The following is a 20,817-nucleotide window of genomic DNA, read 5'->3' as shown; positions in this document are numbered from 1 at the left end:
CATAATCCCAAGCTTTCCAGCCATTCCACTTAAAAGATTCATCTTCTATTCACATCAGTCAATGCATCTGTAAGGATGTTTATCTCAGCAATGGTTAGAGGAGCAGAAAATCCGAAAACCCTAAATACCCAACCACAGGAGACTTGTTGAACAGATTACAGCGGGTGCCTCAGGTGGACTGCTTTTAAAGCTCTTAAATATGTAAGTTAGAGCTGTATTTACTGACATGGAAAGAAGTCCAGGACGAATCGCTGTGTGAAAATAGTGGGCTTTGAGAAAGCATGACCCCATTTAGGGAAAACGATATTGCAATAAATATGTATGTGTGTGTACACAATGACAGAGAGCAATGAAGTGACTTTTAAAATAGTATTAATGATGTTTCTAGGTGGTAAGATTTCAAGGATTTATTACTTTCTTGTCCACTGTTTGAAATGTCTGCAGGAGCTTAGATGAAGTGTAAGAAAATATTTGCAAAAGGAAATAGCTAGAAGAGACTAGTCCCCTTCTTGAAACATGTAAGCCCTTTCCCCAAGCTATAAGGTCACATGGCATGATGGGCTTATGGGTGGATATCTTGAGGGTTATTATGCTCGACAGTTCCAGAGGATTCTGGAAGTTCCAGGACCATATTTAAGACAGGTACTTTTGCTCCAGCACCCATGACAGCTAAGGTCTTAGCTTAGGTGGATGCAGGAACAGTCTAACCCCAGGCCCTAGATTCCATCCCTTTCCACCCCACTCTAAGGAAGATGGCATCAAGACTGGATCTGCCAGGGCCCAAGGGCACATACCCGCTTCTGACAGGACTGACGGACATCTTCCAACTCCTCCTCCTGATCCTCACGGTCCTTCTGGTGCATTTGCTTCATCCGCTCGATCTCCAGCTCGAACCGCTGGCGGAGCTGCAGGGCAGCAAGAAGAGCAGCACATGAGGGCAACCCACACCAACCATGTCATCCTGCTCATTCTATCTGCATTTTTCATTTCTGGAGTGCAGGGTGAGAGTCAAGTAATCCCCGCAGGCACCCAGGAGGGGCAGAAAGGAGATGGATAAATGGCCCCCGTGCTACCTCTCCCTTCCTGCAGTCATTACAAACATCAGTTATCAATCATGCTCTTGGGGATCCCTGGGTGGCTCAGTGGTTTCACACCTGCCTTCAGTCCAGGGCGTGATCCTGGAGACCTGGGATCGAGTCCCACATTGGGCTCCCTGCCTGGAGCCTGCTTCTCCCTCTGCCTGTGTCTCTGCTTCTCTCTGTGTCTCTCATGAATAAATCAATCATGCTCTTTCCCACTGACTTTAGAAGGAAGGATCCTTCTCAACACTTTTAACACAAAGCAAATAAATGTGTCAGCCTTGGAGCCAGCATCGGTGAGGGTTTTTTGGATGGGCGGATAGGTGGGTGGATGGATGGCAGAATGGAAGTTTCTTTATGAAGATAAAAGGCCTACAGAGGGAGACCACTTGCTCCAAAATGTCACCATGGACAACCCACTTGGCTACTGGTTGCTTTGTGGGAAACCACCACGTTAGGACGCTTTAGGAGAATTCAGTGAGATTCTCCTGTCCGTGTAAAACACCTAGCACATTGCCTGGCACACGAATAGGCCTTTCTCGTTTGAAAACAGACAGAAAGGACTGCCCCCCTCCCTTCCTAGGAAAACAAAATTAAGAGCTGTGTCCCCATGGAGGAGATGAGTTTTTTAAATGAGAGCCTCCAAAACTTGCTCGGAGCTGACAAAGAGCCATGATCCATGACGTTTTTAAACTATGTAATTATGTATAGAAGGTTCTAGAATCGAAAGCAGATGTCGTAGGTTCCTGTTCCAGTTCAAGATTTTCTTTTCTTGATCTTTGTAATTGAGGGACTGACCTAAGCTCTTGCTTCACAAATTCTGTAGCATGTTAGCATTAAATAATAAGATTTTTGAAAAAACTTACATTCCAGGGCTTCACCCTAGACCTGCCAAATCAGAAGAATCTCCAGGTGCCAGGCTCCGAGCATCTATACTTCTAAGCTTCCATTTATCTGGGCTCTAATGCTGCTGGTCTTGAAGCGGCATTTGGAACCCAATACAGTAGATGGGTTGCAATGTAGAAAATTTCTGATCATTTACCACACCAAGCAGCACCTCTCACCAAGCCCTCAGAAGGTTACAATTGCTGTCCCTACCATGGAAATTAAATTGCAAAAAAAACCAATCTTAGTCTTTTAAAATGTTGACAATATTCTCTACTATGCAGAACTGTGGTGGAGAGGAGAAAGGAGAGTGTACCACAGAGCCCCTATTACAGTTCCTGGCATAAAGTAGGCTCACTTTAAATGTCAGCCTCCTTCCTCGGCTCCTTTAAAATGACAGAGGTTATGGGAAAATAATCCAAAACGAGGAGCTTAAGCAAGTAAATATAATATTTCTTTTTCATTTTTTTTCTAGCCCCTTGGACACCCCTGACATCTGCAATACCATTTATGTCAAGCTTATATGAGTTAACATAAAATTCCCTGGAAAAAGTGCTATATTGTGATCAATAAATATCTCCCGGATGTCTACAAGGGCACAGTGCAGCGTGAGGTTTTGGGCAAAGCTCAAGTGATTCAAGTGTTGCGTCAGCCTCACCTTTTGTGCACGCTAAGGATGGAAAATTAGGAAGGATGCATTAACTTTCGGGTCCCTGAGGTCGCAGGAATACATTTCTGCTCCCGAGCACCATGGGGTCCCCTGATGGTATCTTAAAGAACTTAACAGAATTTTCCGGAGGACTCACTTTATTCTTGACTCTGGGTTGTTATGCCAGCTGCTGCATCCTCCATGTCTCTTAAAGATCTACACAGATATTCCACCTCTTTCATGAGCCTCCCTGGATTCCTAGCTGGAGCTGGGGGAAGCCAGGGGATTGACAAGGCTCCAGTTTCATTGTACAGATGAGGAGACTGAAGTCTAGAGAAGATAGTGGGTTTGCCTATGGTCATAGGGATGCCTTGAGGGTCCCATGTGGATGTGACCATATTTCAGTGCTTTGAATGCCACAGGACTTTCTTGCCTCTGGGCGTTTGCACGGGTTGTTCCTCCTGCCTGGAACTCTCTTGGTGCCAACTCGGACTCATCCTTCAGTACATGTCACTTCCTCCAGGAAATCTTCCCTGATTATTCCCCCAACCCTGCTCCCAAGACCAGATATGCAAATTAAGCTTTCTCATGATACTCAGCATGACTATAAACTTCCAGAAGGCAGAGGGGCACATCTGTCTTGTTTTGTTTTGTTTTGTTTTGTTTTTAGAGAGAAAGAGAGAGAGCAAGGTGGGGGGAGGGCGGGGAGGGCAGGGCAGAAGGAGAGGGAGAAAGAGACAATCCCAAGCAGGCATGGAACTTGACACAAGGCTCATCCCAGGAACCTGAGCCAAAATCGAGAGTAATGCTCAACTGACTGAGCCAACCAGGCGTCCCTTGTCTTGTTTACCCCGGCATCCTTAACATCCACACCTTGCACGAGCAAAGAAGTGCTTGATCAATTCTCATTGGCTGAGTGAGTTAAAGGAACTCTGTTTTCTGAACTGCCCCAGACTCTGTCCCTCCATGCCCGCCACACCCAGGTCTCAGTACTTGGTAGGTTCCGTGCCAGTAAGTGAGTGTAAGGGAGAAGCCAGGGCAGGCACCCCAACCTTCCCACTCCTGCTTCCCCCTTATCCCTCCCCCCACTTAACCAGAGCTGCTCAGAGTTCATCTACTTTACTTATTTATGCTACCACGTCAGATTATCTAGAAAGTGATCTCCACCTTATAATCACTTCGAAGTCATTGCCACTTGTGAAATGCCACATGAGCAATTTCTTTCCAGTTAAGCCTCAAAAAAAAGCTCCGCTTCCCCTTGAAAAGCTGGTTTGTTTTTACCTTGGGATAACACAGAGCAGGCAACTCACATTTCCTTTCTCTCTCTGGCCACCAGGAATTTTAGAGCTGAAATCATTAAGTGTATGAGTTCGTTTGTTTTGTGTATTGGCTTATTAATTCACAATCCCCAAACCTCCTAGGTGTCTATTTTAGTGTGTGTTTTTCTGGCTCGTGTTGTTTTATTTATAATTTTTCTATTTTATGATGCATTCAAGGCTCTATAAGCCGCTTTGAATCTTTGTGGAATGAGGCGGGCATATCAGCAAACGAACCGACAAAGAACATATTCATCAGATAATACTTCGTTAAGGATGATGACGGAACAGAGGACTAGCTGAGGACAAAGCACAAACCTGGGGCAACGTATTGACAAGTCCTTAAAACAGGGAGACCGACATTCCTCTTAGGACTCAACTGCCTCAATGTTAATACTTTGCTAAGGGCAAAAGGCAGTCTTAGCCTGACCCCCAGGATCCTTTAAGTACTTTAACATAAAAAAAAAAAAATCCTTTAGAAATTTCCTTTATCTCTATCCCCCAAGATACATGTTGGCAATCATCCCCCAAGCACATGGCCCACCGATATACATTTGAAGGGTCTCATGGCTCAGGTTTTATTAGACGGTAATAAGTGACCTTTTCCCAGCAACAGCTAGCCCCCTCAAGGTCCTGGAAACCTTGTTTCCAAAATTCCTTAGAGAGTACGCTATCCTCAAACCCCTCCCAACTCCCAGGTATATAATCAGCCACCCCTCACAGGCCTCGGGCAGCAGCTCTTCCTGCCCACGGGTCCTGTCCCCGTGCTTTAATAAAAACACCATTTTGCACCACAGACATCTCAAGAATTCTTTCTTGGTTGTCGACTCCAGACTTCACCCCACCGGACCTCACCTATATTCCAAAACTTCATCAAAGGGTGCTGGTATTAGGGTATTCAATATTCCTGCCTTATTCTCTTTATTTTGTGTTCTCCAAAGACTAGTGCTCCAATCTTTCTGGAGGTTGTGCACAGCGCTGTGCTCGTAGCAGATATTTTAGGTGCTACGGACTCAGATGGCACAGGCTCCACATCCCATCCCTGGCACCCCTCTTGGTGTCTCCAAGCCTTAGTTTCCATATCCAGGAAGTGGGGTCTGACCCTTGTGGGATGGGAGGAGTGGGCTAGATCATGAAGGATCTGAATGCCATATCTGGAGGTTGAGAGGGTTTCCAAGGGTAATAGGGAGCCACAACAGAATGAGGAACAGTTGAGTGAGGTGAGGTGAAGTGCTGGTATTGCATTTCAATAACCCGCTTCTGCACTGCAGCCAGTATGCGACAGGACATTGGCCTGGGATGGAGCTTTCCTACCTGCTCCAGCTGCTTGATGGTGTTTTCTTGCTGGTTCTGGATTTTCTGTTGCTCGAGGGCACTGGATTCCAGTTTCCAGAGCCTGTCCTTCAAGCCAGCGACGCAGTTTTCTCCCAGAGAGGACAATCCCAACAGCTCCTGCTTATGGGCCTGCAGCATCTCCACCTCCTGCTTCAGCTGCGAGGTTTCCTGTTCCTTTTGCTACAGAGATAAAGGGGGTGGGGATCTGGAGTCTCATGACCACACATCCCCACCCACCGGGGCACAATATGCCATCTCTGCCTCAGGCTGGAAGCCGGGCAGGACACCCTTTGGGGCACCAAGGCCTGGGCCCTGGGACAGCTCACACAAGCAGGAGTGGAGGGCTGCCCCCATAGTTAGACCTCAAAACATGCCCATTTGTAAGCCGTGTATCCATCTGCCAAGGCGAGGATTGAGACATTGGGGGCAGTGAGGCAAGGTGTCTAGAAATGACTCACCCAGGTTAGAAAGTCAGCTCCAAGGTCAAAGAACTTTGGGCTAGACCAAGAAAAACTGCTGAATGCCTGGCTGAGAGCTTTCTTGCAGTGGGAGTGGGGGGTGGGTGGTGGGCGGGGTAAGCAGGGAGCCACAGAAGGGTAAGGAGCAACTGAGTAAAGTGCCCACATAGTATTTTAATAAAATCTCTCTGCACCAGAGCCTGCATGGGACAGAGCGTTGCCCCTAGATGGGGTGACAGCTAACTCATTCTTTGCTCAGCCTCTCCTACCTCCCAGGTGGGCACCTTGAAAGAGCTAGGAAGATCTGATTATCAATCTTCCAACTACTGTTTGTTGTATCAAGGCACCCTGGGACCCAGGACTCCAGCTGGCTGACAGACCTGCATGCCCGCTCCCCACCCTCCACCCAGAGTTCTCTCCCTGTCACTGTCTACCTCAGATGCCCGGGCGGGGAGGGGGGTCGTGGAAGCCAGCAGCTAAGAGCCAAGAGGGCTCCATGCACCCTCCCTTACCTTCAACTGCTGCTGAAGCTGGCCTAGTTCCCACCGGACGCTGGTGTTCTCCTGGGTCACTTTCTCTCGAAGGCCCTTCTCAAACACAGACTCCCCTAGGGCCTGGGCCAGCTGCATATCAAACCTGTTCAAGCAGAGCACATGTCACGGCACTGGGGTGGGGGCCCCTGGGGCAGGGGCAGATAAGACTGGACACAGGCATTTAGCTTTCCGGGAACCAGGAGAGAGGGGGCAGAGAGAGATGGGAGGTTTCACTTGGTGCTTGTAGGTGAGGTTGTGGATGGACGGTAGGAATCTGGAACACCAGAGAGCAATTTTTTAGGGTTTATATAGAGTTCCCACAAAAATAATGGAGTCTTACATAAAACATGATAAAATACATAGGTGAAAACAAGAGTAAAATAAAACTATATACAGACACAGGAAAGGAATTAAGAAACATATAGAATGATAGAAAAATTTCATCTATCTGGTTTGCCCATATAAGCTAATGCTCCTTAAATCCAAAGCCCAGTTTGGGTGTCTAATGTTGGTTGATCAGTGAAGGAATGAAAGCATATATCTGCACAAACAAGGCATATTCTATGTTTCATCTCCTACATGATATCAGCTGGCTCCCACGCTCATAAGCCATATTAGAGCAGAGTAACTTTTGATAAGAGGATGGACATTAGTACATTCAGTCTTGTCTTCATTTGTTTCCCCAGGGAAAACCACAGAGACTAGACAGTCATTTTGGGGACTGTTCCGGGAATTAGGAAATGCCTCGTTTGGGGCCCAACTGCCCCTCCATGAGGGTGCCTGCTGTGTGAGAAGCACTTTCTGGGCTTGGACATCATACCATGAAGTTGTCTTCCTCTTATATCCCTATCACACATGAGGAGACCAGTAGAGGAGGCTGTGCCAAGCCTCAGTAAGATGTGACCTTGGTAACTTGCCCTTGACCCACACGGAAAGTCCCACTGCTCCAGGGAACTTGGTGTGGTCAGAAAAGATGAACTAAGCATGGGCTTTGGGCACTGGTGAGAAGAAAGTCTCCCTTGTTACAAGGCTATCCAATGTATCTTAACAGTAGATAGTCCTTCAAAGCCTCAGACTCCAGAGAAAGCCATTAGGCATCACATGAGGGAGTCTGCCTGTTGGAAGAGCCAGGAGCTTTCTGATTGGCTGTTGGTGACATCACTCAGGAGGTGCCACTGGCCCCCTGGAAAGGGAAACATTGTGAGGGTGATAGTGCTCTGGAGTCCCAATCGGCCGGGGCTCTGCACTGGGGTCCTTGTAGTCCTTGTACCGCCTTCAGTAAGAAACAGGTAATGATGTCCATTTTACAGAAGAGGAAGTGAAGCTCAGGGAGGCAGAGTGATTCAGTCCCAAATGCCAAAGTGGTGGAAGTGGGCTGGCATCCAGCTCCCCTGCTATCTTAGCTAGCCCTCCATCTAATTGGGACAGGTGGGGGCAGACAGTAGGGGCCAGACAATGACCGGTTTCCAAGAAGTCCCTGACCTAGCAGGCCCCTGATGCCAAAGGATGGCTCCTACAGACTCTAACTTCTAGGATGTCCTGACCAACCAACTGCCCGAGGCCAGAGGGATTGACACGCATGCCTCACCCCACCCGAAGCAGGCCTGCAGTCTAACCTCCAGTGAGTGTGGGAGTCAGTGAGCCCAGCATGGGCCTCATCCCAGCGAAGCAGGCTGGGAGTTCCATCGGTTCTCGGAACTGAGCTCTGTGACGCATGCAATAACCGTGGCAACAGGAAGCCAAACCTGTTGGAACCACTTCAGGCCATTGTGAACTTAGAAGCCAGGGAGCTCTACAGGCATGGAGACATCAGTCCATCCAGGGCCCAGAAAACTGAGGAGGTGGCTACATCTATACTTTGATTAGACTTAGAGAGATATGAGGAAGTGACCCTCATTTCCAGATCCTTCCTTCCCTCAAGACAGTCATTTTACCTGAGTTCCCATTATTAGAGCAAGGCTTCCCTGCTCAAATGCTGGTCCACCCAGAAAGATAACGGCTGCCATTTGCAATGAGCTTCAAAACATGAACTAACTTCTGCCAGGAGATGGTACAGGGATGGGAAGTATCACAGGATAGGTAAGTCTTAGGGGAGGGGAAAGCAACGTTAAATATGAAGAAATGGGACTTTCCCATGGGAGCTCAATAGGGAGGTTCTTGAGTGCCTGGAAAGGAGGATTTTGCCAAGGGGTGTCAGGGAACGACCAGAGAGATGGAAGTTTCTGGTGGCATAAACTCCATGGACAGCCTCTATTCCCATCAGAGAGTGGAAATCCTCCATATAACCCCTCAGAGCAGGAGGAGAGGGGGACACCTGGGTGGCTCAGGTGGTTTAGCATCTGCCTTTGGCTCAGGTCTGGATCTCAAGGGTCCTGGGATTGAGCCCCACATCTGGCTCTTTGCTCCCAGGAGGGAGTCTGCTTCTCCCTCTCCCTCTGCCCCTGCCCCAGCTCATTCTCTCTCTCTCAAATAAATAAATAACATCTCAAAAAAAAAAAAAAAAGAATAGGAGCAGAATCCACAGATGACAGCCAAGACTGTCATAGCTGGCAGAAACTCCAGAGGAGGCTGGAGTCCCCACCTCTGGGTTTACAGAGGGGTTCTCTAGGGGCTTTTCTCAACAATAAGTCCAAGAACTCCTCCAGAACCTCAGTCTCTCTCTGGCCCAGAGAGGTGGCATCATTTGACAAGCTCACACAGGAAATGGCCAAGGTATAACCAAGCCATCTTCCCCACTGCAAGGACAAGGTTCATCCGGAGTCCCCAGGAAGGTGGAAAAGAAAACAGAGTCAAATATTAATAAAAGATTAAAGAAACCTCTCTCATTTGGGGAGTGCATGCTAACAACCCCCAAGGATCTTTTTTTTTTTCACACGAGGAAGCCAGCCCAGAAAAGCTCAAAGTGAGACATACAATATTTAATTACGCAGACCCAGTTCAAAATCTATGCCACTCCCATGGAAATATAATTCAGCTTGCCACCTCTTGCACATCTTGTAACATTTTTCTGTACTGTTATCCCAGACTGTCTAAAAGAGGCTGTATCTCATCTCTTTATCTCCTCTAAGTCTCCACTGGACATCATCTGATTCAAAAGGGGACCCCTACACACCACTAACCTCACCAAACAAGGTGAAGAGCTTCCAACCCAGGGTGGCCAGGGTGGCCAGGGATAAATCAGCACAGGTGCTAAATAAGGTTTTGCATATGGAAGTTTCTGGGTCCCAGTCTAGGCTCCACCATTTGAGGAGCATGGGAACCAGAGTGCAGCTTCAAGACTGGCTTCTTGGGGTGCCTGGATGGCTCAGTGGCTGAGCATCTGCCTTTCAGTCAGATCATGATCCCTGGGTACTGGGATTGAGTCCTGAATAGGGCTCCCCACAGGAAGACTGCATCTGCCTCTGTGTCTCTGCCTCTCTCTGTGTGTCTCTCATGAATAAATAAATAAAATCTTTAAAAAGACTGGCTTCTTGTTCATCCATCCATCCATCCATCTGTGCTAGAACTGCTCACATGATCTGAGAGGCCTAAGCCCAAATGCAAAGGGCGGTGAGTAGATCTTTGGCCTCCCCCTTCTGTGACCCACTGGGTCTACCAACAATATCATTAAGTCCTCACTGCTATGTGGTGTTCTCAACCCCCACCTGAGGCTAAGAAACTGAGGCACAGGGAGTTGAATAACTCATCCAAGGTCATACAGCTAGAAAAAGGCACAGTGAGGTCTGGAGCTGGGGTGGTTTGACATCAGCGCTTGCTTCCCCAACCACTGCGCTAGGGTGTCCCTGCCCTCCATCACCAAGTCTTCCCTCGATAAATGAGGATCCCTGGGGCCCAGAGAGGCCAAGAAAGTTCCCCAAGGTCACATGGTCAACTGATTGGATAACCGGTAAGAATCGCTTCTTGCTGTACACTTAGGGGGAACCTTCTGGGAATGAGGTGTGAGGGGTGGAGAGGAAAATACATGACCAAACAAGCAGGTTATGCCCTGTGGATGAGTGGGCCTGACAGAAGTTGGGGAGCTGAGGAGGAGAACCCAGATGCCCCAGAAGACAACCACTATTCCCCACTGCCCATTGGTACCAACACAGCCCATCCTGCAGCCCAGGTAATTGGTGGGAAATGCAACTTACTTCTTCTGCTTCTTCTCAAGCTCATGATTCCGGCTTTGCTGGTTCTCCAGCTGGAGGCGGGTGTCCTCCAGGTCACAGGTTAGATAGTGGCACTTCCTCTTCAGCTGGTGGGCCGTCCTCTTGGCCTCCTCGTAAGCACTCTGCAGCTCCCCAAACTGTGGGAGTCACAGAATGAATCATCCTGCTCTGATCGGGCTTTCTGCCTTTTATTTCAAGCAGCTGCCAGCCCTAAGGTGAGTGTGGTGGACAGAGAACAGGTGCTGAAACCAGAGAGACCCTGACTTGACCGCTTTCTGCTTGTGTCACCTCAAGGAAGAGGACTTCTGCTAGGGGAGCCAAGGGTGAGTCCATCAGTCTCTTGGCATTGTTTCTTATTTGCCTCAATAATAACCCTGCCAAGGCGCCCAGAGGTTCTTTAGGTGCCCTGCCTCCACATGACAGCCCTGTGGGTCCCGTGTATTTAATACCCCCAATGGTGGGCAGACTCTCAGAGCCTTGTGGGGACCAGCCATGGCACACCTCGAAGACATGCCCAGGAAATCCATGAGACAGGCTCTAAAGGTCAGAGCCATCGATGGCACATTCGATGGGCCTGATGGCACAGGGATACACATAACCGTAAACAGAAAAGCCAAGCCTCTTGCCTCTTCTTCAAGGAAAAACCTTCCCAAATGTCCTAGTTTAAATCTGGGAGAGAGGACAAGTCAGCACACTTGCTTTGAAGAAATGGCCTCATTAAAGAATTTCTTTAAATAAGCAAAACTCTGAGTTAATGAAGCCTGTAATTCTAAATTCAGTATTTGAAGGCAAATGGGATGTTTTCTTATATTCCGCAGCTCAGAAAAGGTTGCAGCCTTATTACTTTTTAATGCAGCATGAATAGCCCCCCTTCCTTGGGGAAACTAACCCGCCTTTGTAATTTGTTACTAAAGAACTGTGCTATTTCCTTGCAGTTGGGTTTATCTACAGCTCAAGATGCTTTTGAGGATCACAGTACAGTGTCTGGGTTGGAAGTGACCACTGAAACCGTAGGAGGATCCTGAGCTTACTTCCATTGTTTATAAAACCCCACGTGAGCTCACCCTGTCCCTCCTCTGCACGTGGTCACACAGTGCTTTTCTCTCACAGTGAGGAGGTATACACAATGGTAGGACAGGCAAATATGACCTCAGTTCTCAAGGTGCTCACCACGAATGGCGGTGGTGGAGAGACCAGGAAGTGCAGATAATTATAATGCATCACCATGAGGTTTATACTTGGGGACACAATTCAGGAGCACCCAACCAGTCTGTAACAGGGGAAACATCCTGGAGGGAAAGATATGTAAGCTCAGATCTTAAGGATAGTTGGAAGTATTCAGGTCGGGGGGAGAGAGTATTCTAAGAAAAGGAAACAGTATGTACAAAGGCCCAGATGTGAGGAAGACTAAGGTACTGCAAGGGAATAGGATAGAGAGCTCAGAAATATAGATATTTGATCTTTCCACAAAGGGGTAAAGGTGATACAATGAGCAAAATAGTCTTTTCCACAAATGATGCTGGGACAACTGGTCATCCATGTGCAAAAAAAAAAAAAAAAAAAAAAAAAATCTTGACACAGAGCTTACATCTTCACAGAAATTAACTCAAAATGGATCACAGACCTAAATGTAAAATGCAAAACTATAAAGCTCCTAGAAGATAATGTAGGAGAAAACCTACATGACCTTGGGTTTGGCGATGACTTTTTAGAAATATACTAAAGGCATGACCCATGAAAAAAAGAGTTTGTAAGCTGGACTTCATTAAAATTTAAATTTTTCTGCCCCATAAAAGACATTATCAAGAAAATGAAAAAGACAGGGGTGCCTGGGTGGCTCAGTTGGTTAAGCATCCATCTGCCTTCAGCTCAGATCATGATCCCAGGGTCCTGGGATCAAGCCCCATATTGGGCTCCCTGCTCAGTGAGAAAGGAGCCTGCTTCTCTCTCTTTCTCAGTGAGAAAGGAGCCTTCTTCTTTCCGCACTCCCTGCTTGTGCTTTCTCTTGCTCTTTCTCAAATAAATACCTTAAAAAAAGAAGAATGAATAGACAAGCCATGGACTGGGAGAAAACTTTCCCAAAAAACATATCGGATGGAGGACTATTATCCAAAATATACAAAGAACACTGAAAACCCAACAAGAAAACAACTCAATTAAAAAATGGGTCAAAGACTTTAAAAGACAATTTGCCAAAGAAAAAAATGAATAAGCATATGAAAATGCACTCCACATCCTATGGCATCAGGGAATTGAGAATTAAAACAATAAGACACCACCACCCACCTATGAGAATGGCCAAAATCTGGAATGCACATGAAAACAAATGCTACTAAAGATACGAAGCAACGGGAGCTCTCTCGCTCACTGCTGGCAAAAATGCAAAATGGGACAGCCACTTTGGGAGACAGTTTGGCAGTATCTTCCAAAACTGAACACACTCTTACCATATGACCCAGTAATTGTTCTCCGTGGCATTGACCCAGAGGAGATGAAAGTTTACGTCCTCATAAAAACCTGCACATGGATGTTTATTTCAGCTTTACTCACAATTGCCCAAACATGGAAGCAACCAAGATGTGCTTCAGTAGGTAAGTGGATATACTGTTGTCCATCCAGGCCATGGATTACTAGTCAGCACTCAAAAGAAATGAGCTATCAGGCCATGAAAAGATGTGGAGGTAACTTTAATGCATATGACCAATTGAAAGAAGCCAATCTGAAAAGACGACATACTGTATGATTCCAACTATATGACATTCTGGAAAAGGCGAAAGCATGGAGGGATGAACTGTTGAAGCAGAGAAGATTTTTAGGGTAGCAAAACTACTCCATAAAACTACAGTGGAGGATTCACATCATCGTACATTCGTCTAAACTCACAGAATGTACAACAACAAGAGTGAACCCTACTGCAAATTCTGGACTTTGCATGATGATGATGTGTTGTTAACACAGGTTCATCCATTGTATCAATGTGGTCACTCTGGTTGGGGGGAGTTGACAATTAGGGAGGCTGTGCATGTGTAGCCTAAGCAGGTGATGTTTGGGAAAGTACTTTCCTCTCTTTGCAGTGAGCTTTAAACAGGTGAGTATGGTTGAATTCAGTGTGCTAGAGCCATGCTGAGAGCTGATCCTCTTCCCAACTCCACACCCAAGGATATCACAGTAGTAGGTTGAGATCGGCCCTGGTGGAAATATTTACACCATGGAAATTGGCAATTGGCAGATGCTAGACAGTTGGAGTGCAAGCCAGGCTAGAATATAGACTAGGAGGAGTTGGAGATGACACAAAACAGGCAAAGAGGTCACGCTATCCTACCTTCATCTAAAAAACCCTAGATATGAATATTTGCGTAATGTCCAGCTGCACTTTCAAGAAAGGAAGGGAAATTTAGGGATATCCAAAATGCAAAGGACACAAAACAAAGGCAATCACGATAGAGGCTGACACTCTGGCAGCCAGGGTGGGAGGGAAGAGGAGAAGCTGAAAGATCCAGAAATATCACTAAGGAAAACGGCTGTGTTTGAATGCCCTGTTGGAGACAAGGAACAAAGCCTTGGGACCATGGAAAGTGGGGTTTGGAATGAAGTTCCTTGCATCAAGTCAGGACCCTCAAAGAGCTGCACCTTGGGGTGAGGGGACAGGAGAAGCTCCACCCACCGGCCTGGAAGGAGGTCAGAAAGCCTGGCGCCACTCTGGCTCTGGGTGGGGGAGGACACATTCCCATAAGAAATCAAAACTCCAGGCCTGTGCCTCCAGGTTTAGATCTTAAAACTGGCACTTTGCACCTGCTACAAGTTGCAAGAGTCTGCAATGGAGAGAATTTTGCATCATCTCAGGGGCTGGTGCAGAAGACAGTGCAAAAGTGCTCCTTCTAGAGAAATACACTGCAACTCTATAAACACAGGGCTGCCGGGAACATCAATACCATGTTTTTTAAAATTGAAAAGTAAGAGCAACTGACACAAAAATAACTAAGTACACACAAGATTCACCCTAAGAGTCAGAGGAAGAAACAGAAACATTCCACCATGCAGACTACCTGAGGCTTCCGTGACAGGAGTATGAGGGGCATGTTGAAGATGAGCTCACAATCAAAATTGACCAAATACTCAAGGAAATGGTCCACCATGAGAGTCAGCATAACTTGCAAAATCTCTTGGCGGCAATATAGCAAGTGGGTGAGGGGAGAGGCTGGAGGCAAGGAGACCAAGCAGGAGGCTGTTGCTGTGGTCTAGGTGAGAGATGGAGGTGGCAGATTCAAGGCAAAAGAGATAGATGGATCGAGGATTCTAAGAGCATAGTGCAATCATTTTATAAAGCAGAAAGATCTGAGGCCCAATACCCAAGGTTCTTTGGAATATCCAGAGTATTCTTTCCCCGGGTAGAACACCCACATGCAGAAAAAATGTTTTCATCTCCCATAGTGATGAGCGTTTTTAACAACAGTGAAGGTGGAAAGACACGAAGTAAGGGTGCCCTCTTTCTCCCTCCCTAGGTTCGGCCGATGTACAGTGCTGCTAAGAACCTGCCCAATCTGACACTCTGGGGACCCAGGCTAGCTACAACCTCTTACCTTCTGTTCCACCTCTTTCCTGGATGTCAGCTCTGAGTCCAACCTCTCCTCGAACTGCTGTAGACGCTTCCTGAGGAACTCATTCTCCATCTGAGCACAGTCAAAGCGCATTTGCCATTCGTCTGCTATTTAACAAAGTAGGGGGAGGGAGGGGGCAGCAGAAGGGTAGGCTAGGTGAATGAGGGTGGTTCTCTCACACTTTCTCAGCTCTCTGCACACAATTTCACAATAGAGAGTACCTGAGGCCTGACCTTGGACTTCAGGGTAAGAAATTCTGCTTTAAGTCCAAGTTAAAAACAAAAACAAAAAAACCAAAATATTTCTGCCAGGCAGCCTGTTCTGTCCACCTCTAGTTGTCTAAAGTTATTGACTGCTCACTATTTTAAGCTTGGTTGCTTTATACTGCTCAATTTCTCTATAACCATACATATACTTTTCTTTTTCCAAGGAAATCCATAACCCTTGAGGTCAAGAGAGCTGTTTTTATCATTTGTAGATCCTCAACACACTCTAGAAGCATCCCCTACACACAGAAGTTTCCTCCATATGTGTTGATACAAGCTCACCAACTGGAATCATCTTACTGGCCAACCACAATGGGTGACAGTATGTAAGCTTTTACTGCTGGTTAAATTAACAAATAAATCAATGAACAATAATTAAAGGGTCTACTGAATGTGTAGCAACAGAGACATTGATTCCAAGATATCTCTATGAGATAACAGAACAATCCCTTGTTTCAGTACAAATATTAAAAAAAATCACTTGCTGGTGTGCTGAAAACTATTTGACTGTATAGAATAGGCCAGACCAGGTTATGATGTCTTCAGATAATCTGAGTAATAGAGTAACGTCCCTTAAGGTAATGGAGCTGTGGGAAACATTCCACATATGGATAGCTGAAGATAGAGACCACCCACTTCATTCATCTTTCCATCCATCCATACATCCATACATCCATCCATACATATCTCTATCCATCTGTCTCTCCATCCATCCATCCAGCCATCTCTCCATCCACCCATCATACATTGTTCTATCTACCATACACTGGAATGCCCACTGAGCACATTACTCCATACCAGGCACAAGGGATATCGAAACAAATAAGAAACCACTCTATCTTCCAGCAGAATCTAGTAGAGGAGACAAATATACAAAAAGACAGTTACAACCTAGCATGATCAGAGCTCTCATAAAGGAAGCTTACAGGAATCCAGATGAGAATTCAAATTCATAAAAGCAGCAAATGTTTTTGCTCATGATTGTATCTGCAGGACTTACTACAATGCCTAGCATATCATATATGCTTCATAACTTCCACTGGATAGGTGGATGGTTGGATGGATGGATGGAAGGACCAGATGGGTGGTTTTTAGGACAGGCATATGTATATATGTATTGATGGACGGATGAGTTTCCACCAAGGTAATAACATCATGGAAGAAAAAGAATTCTATCTCCTTTCCAGGAAAAAAAAAAAAAAAGAAACCTTAAATGCACCTGCAAAAGGAAGAGAAAACAAAAAGCATTTGTGCAGCTGTACGTGTGCTCTGTTCTATGATGTGCCACAGAGCAAGAGGTATGAGTGGTCAACATGAGCAGATGAGGAAACCATTCTCCATTCTTCGAGGCTGATTTCCACCACCAGTGCCCATTCCGGGGGCAGGGGGCATTCTTAATCAGTACATATAATTCAGCCCTTCGTTAGCCATTTTTTCCTGTATTTATCTGACCTCCCCATGTCTACTTCAAATTTCTCGAGAGCAGGGCCCAACTAAAATTCTTCCAAAACCCCCTCCTCCTGGTGGCCTGCTCAGTGCTGGCTGCACACCATGAAAGGTCCTCTCCAAATACTTAACCATGCATGGTGGAAAAACAGCTATGTTCTTAATAATTGATACTCCAGCTTGATCCATTGAGGAGGTTAGGGTGGCATTGCTCTGGTGTGATTAAAGTGTTTTATGGCTCCTTTCAACTTTCCTATATTTTAGAAATTTTCTATAATGAGTATGTATTGCTTTCATAATGAAAAACAAAATATTTGTGGATTTGGCTTCCTGGAATGAGCATCCAGGGCTGAGAGCCTATATAGCATTGTGACTAATGGGCTCATGAGCTAAGTACAACCCCCCTCCCTTTCAGTTCCCAGATCTTCCCATAGAAAACAAACTGGGAAATAAATCACAGTCAGGATGGAATTGGGGCTGATGCTCTTCTGAGGAAACTGTGCTGTCCCACCTCCCAGGTCCAAGCAAACCCATTTCCCACTCCCTGATTGCACCCTACTTGTTGGGTGTCACGTATCAGAGAATCCCCCAGCTCCCCTGGTAAGTGCCTGCCCTGGAGGGAGCCAGGATGAGAGGAAGCAAGAGCAGAGTGAAAAGCAAATGCACTTTGCCTCTTCACCGCCTCCTGACCTCTGTTCCTCTGAGTGTCCCTGACGTTTTTAGGGCATAAATCCTCTGGGGGCACCGACAGAATGATGTCAATGTTTTATAAAAGCTGACAGACACGCTAGGCATCCTTCTCACCTGACTCATTTAGACTGGAGAGAGGAATTGACAGAGATGTCACCATGCCCACTGAGCCATGAGATGTGAGTCTCCAGGCAACCATGGAAGCCGAGCACCACCCGAAAGCCCTGGCTCTGCTGAGTACACCTATTGCTGGGCAGTTCAGGGGCCTCACCTTCTCTCCAATGACGGCTGAGCACCTGACACCACTTTGAAATGGGGATAGTAGTAGTTCTTGCTCCATAGTTTACAAACACAGATAGTGACCCACTATTAACAGTATTAATAATAACAATAAAGCAGCCATGCCCATGGCTAACCACTTTTCCACTAATCACCTATGACTACATCCATTTGAAAGATGAGCAAACCGAGGTACACATTTCTTTGCCCAAAGTCACCCACCTCATGAGAGACGGAGTCTAGATTCAGATCCAGAGAGGCAATTTCATCAATTCTACTTTTAACTACTGAAATGTCTTGCTCAAAATTTATATTAAAAATATTCATATAAGGGCACCTGAGTGGCTCAGTTGGTGAGTGTCTGCCTTTGGCTCAGGGTGTGGTCCTGGGGTCCTGGGATTGAGTCCCACATCAGGCTCCCTGTAGGGAGCCTGCTTCTCCCTCTGCCTATGTCTCTGCCTCTCTTTCTGTGTCTCTCAGTAATAAATAAATAAATTTTTTTTTAAATTCATATAATTAGGGCAGCCCGGGTGGCTCAGCAGTTTAGCGCCACCTTCGGCCCAGGGTCGGATCCTGGAGACTCAGGATCGAGTCACACATCGGGCTCCCTGCATGGAGGCTGCTTCTCCCCCTATCTGTGTCTCTGCCTCTCTGTGTGTCTCTCATGAATAAATAAATAAAATCTTTAAAAGAATTCATATAATTATAAAGGCGCCTTGTCATAGAGCCATTTTTTTTATCATTCTTTGCATTATTACTAAACTGTACCTGTCTCATTTTGATAATTTACTGTTTGGGATATTGTCGGGTTCTTTGTTTCAGGCCTGCACTAGATAGGAAGTTCCAGGAGGATGGTGGGGCCAGGTCTGCTGGCTCTGCCAAAGCGTCAGCCCCTAAGGCAGTGTCTAGAGCATAGGAAGTGCTCAGTGTGTATGAATGAATGAATGAATGAATGGACGAATGAATGGAACAAACAGCAATTTCCACCCACAGCTAACCCCAAGGGTCCCAGTTTGCTCACCCCCTCCTGTGTGGCTCCTTCCCAAGTCACTCAGCTGAATTTTCTGCTGGGCTTCTTCCAGCTGCTTCTGTACTTCCCCCAAATTCTTCTGGACTTGCTCATACTTGCTCTGGAAGAAAGGCCTCGACGTGTCAAACTAGAGATCCAGAGAGCCTGGGCCTGGCCATCTCCCCCGTGGCGCCTCCATAGCCAGGGACTGTCTACCCCCTGTGCAGTGTTCATCCAGGGCACCACCGAGGCCAAGCCTTAGGAAGACCCAAATGCTCTCCAGGGCCTTGAACGTGGAAGTCAGTAAGCTGCACATCTGGCTTAGGCTTACTGCCCCACGTGTGAGCAGATGGGGAGGAGGGCAGGCCCAAGCACTCCCAGCCACCTTGCTCAGTCACACACACACCGCCCCCACCCAGGGAACACCCACCTTCAGTTCCTGGACCTCCCGGAAGGCACGTTGCCGCTCTGCCCTCTCACTCTCCAACACCTGGCAGGCCACATCCCCTTTGAAGTGTTCATCTGCGAGCTCAGTAGTCAAGTCAGCAATCTGGAAGGAAGAGGGTTAGAGCAGGGTCACTCGTGGGGGGCCACCAACCCTTCTTCCCCCAGGCACCCTCCACAGGACCACCCTGGGACAAATCACCAGCTCTCATAGCAAAACGACCTCTCAGGGTAATGAGGTGGTTGAGAGCGTGGATGTCAGAATTTTATTGGTCTTGCTGTGTTAGAATTCTTGGCCCAGCGCTTACCTGCCGTGTGACTTTGAACCAGGCAGGATGCCTACCTGATTCTCAGTTTTCTCAACTTTTGAGGAGGGGGGGATAACTTATAGAATTGTCTTGAGAATTAAATGAGATAATCCACATACAGCTTAGCACAGTGCTGGCACACACAGTAAGTGCTCACTTTAAAAAGATGCTCTAGCAGAAACTCTCCTTACCCATCCTTCAGTGAGCCATCGTGCTGGACGGACCAACAGGCTACCCTCAGTAAGACACACAGGTGCCCACCACATAGGGGTGCTCTCAGCTAGAAAACCTCTCTATGGTTCCCCATGGTCTTCATGCCTCTATCAGGGGATAGCCATGCGCACGCAGCATCAGCTGCGTGTGCCCTATCCATTTGTGCCTGTTGCATTTCTGCCATAACTACTGATTAATTAGCTGTTACATATGCAGAAAAAAATATGATCAGGCAAGGAGATTCCATGAAAATTAGGTGGAATGCATCAGAAGAAATGAATACAGGTGAGTTGCTTCTTAAAACTCTTAAAATTCGAATTAAAATACATCTATGTTGGGCACCTGGGTGGCCAGTCAGGTTAAGTGTCTGCCTTAGGCTCAGGTCGTGATCCCAGGGTTCTAGGATCAAGCCCCATGTCGGGCTCCTCACTCCTCAGGGAGCCTGCTTTTCCCTCAGTCTGCTTCCCTCTCTCTCTTTCTGTCTTTCATGAATAAATAAAATCCATACAGAAATTAAAATAAAATATACCTATTTTTTCAAATAGTTGCAGGTACAAAAACTATGGGGGGAAAAAACCCCAGAATTTAAAAAATTAGTTTTCTGCAATCAAACTACTCTGCCATTTGCTCTGCTTTAATGAAATCAAAACTGGAAATCACGTAGTCGTGCGTTGGGGGGATGATTTAAGAAAGGAAGAAGCGGGTCTTGAGTCAGTTGCTCATACTCTAAAAGCCGGGCATCTACCACAGAAATGCAGTGAATTCAGGAAGTCCTGTTTCGAGGCAAAAAATAAAAATGCTTATATTTTAATGAATTCCCACTCACGCTGACTTTTTTTTTCCCATCAATGACCAACGACAGACGCCAGATGGGTCAAGGCTCCTGTGCTATTATTGTTCCAAAGTGCAGCCTTCCAGGTGCAAGGATATGCCAAAGCAAGTGAGGAAAGACACAGATAAGTGGACTGTTTATGAGTAAAGTGGCTCAGACATGACCTTACACAGAAGGATTGCACAGGAGACAGCACCTCCCTCCATGGAGGACAGTGGTCAAGAGACAGAGAAAGAAAAAAAAAAAAGGTATGGGGTTCAGGTCCAGACACAACAATTAACATATCATATGACCTGGGATAAATCTCTTCCTCTCTGGGCCTGTCCTCC

The 20,817-nt window shown here is 46.6% G+C and overlaps 1 protein-coding gene and 1 long non-coding RNA gene across 7 annotated transcripts in view; one reads left to right on the top strand and one right to left on the bottom strand.

Moving 5' to 3' along the window:
* The window catches only part of MYO18B (myosin XVIIIB), a 255,617-nt gene that overhangs the window by 108,161 nt on the left and 126,639 nt on the right, over window positions 1–20,817 (bottom strand). For 2 of the 3 annotated variants that reach the window (XM_038575488.1, XM_038575490.1), the window contains exons 26-32: window positions 19,122–19,241; window positions 18,704–18,812; window positions 14,984–15,108; window positions 10,386–10,540; window positions 6,235–6,358; window positions 5,244–5,444; window positions 795–905 (exon numbers count right to left, since the gene is read on the bottom strand). In XM_038575488.1, the coding sequence (XP_038431416.1) occupies window positions 795–905; window positions 5,244–5,444; window positions 6,235–6,358; window positions 10,386–10,540; window positions 14,984–15,108; window positions 18,704–18,812; window positions 19,122–19,241 (945 nt within the window). The remainder of the gene's footprint in view (window positions 1–794; window positions 906–5,243; window positions 5,445–6,234; window positions 6,359–10,385; window positions 10,541–14,983; window positions 15,109–18,703; window positions 18,813–19,121; window positions 19,242–20,817) is intronic. The other variant, XM_038575489.1, reaches the window with a different exon arrangement.
* LOC102151747 lies at window positions 7,954–16,953 on the top strand. Of its 4 annotated transcripts, none has more exons than XR_005379335.1 (5): window positions 7,954–8,334; window positions 10,605–10,726; window positions 14,906–15,120; window positions 15,432–15,589; window positions 16,455–16,953. It is a non-coding gene; the product is annotated as an uncharacterized LOC102151747 (long non-coding RNA). The 4 variants fall into 4 exon arrangements; XR_005379333.1 differs by having other exon boundaries at window positions 7,964–8,334; window positions 15,480–15,589; window positions 16,455–16,952; XR_005379334.1 differs by lacking the exon at window positions 16,455–16,953 and having other exon boundaries at window positions 7,975–8,334; window positions 15,432–15,590.

The sequence above is a fragment of the Canis lupus genome, chromosome 26 (genome assembly GCF_011100685.1).
Source record: "Canis lupus familiaris isolate Mischka breed German Shepherd chromosome 26, alternate assembly UU_Cfam_GSD_1.0, whole genome shotgun sequence".
Classification (NCBI taxonomy): Eukaryota; Metazoa; Chordata; class Mammalia; order Carnivora; family Canidae; genus Canis; species Canis lupus.
Note: the sequence above shows the minus strand (reverse complement) of the source record. Positions and strands in the feature narration are given on the sequence as shown.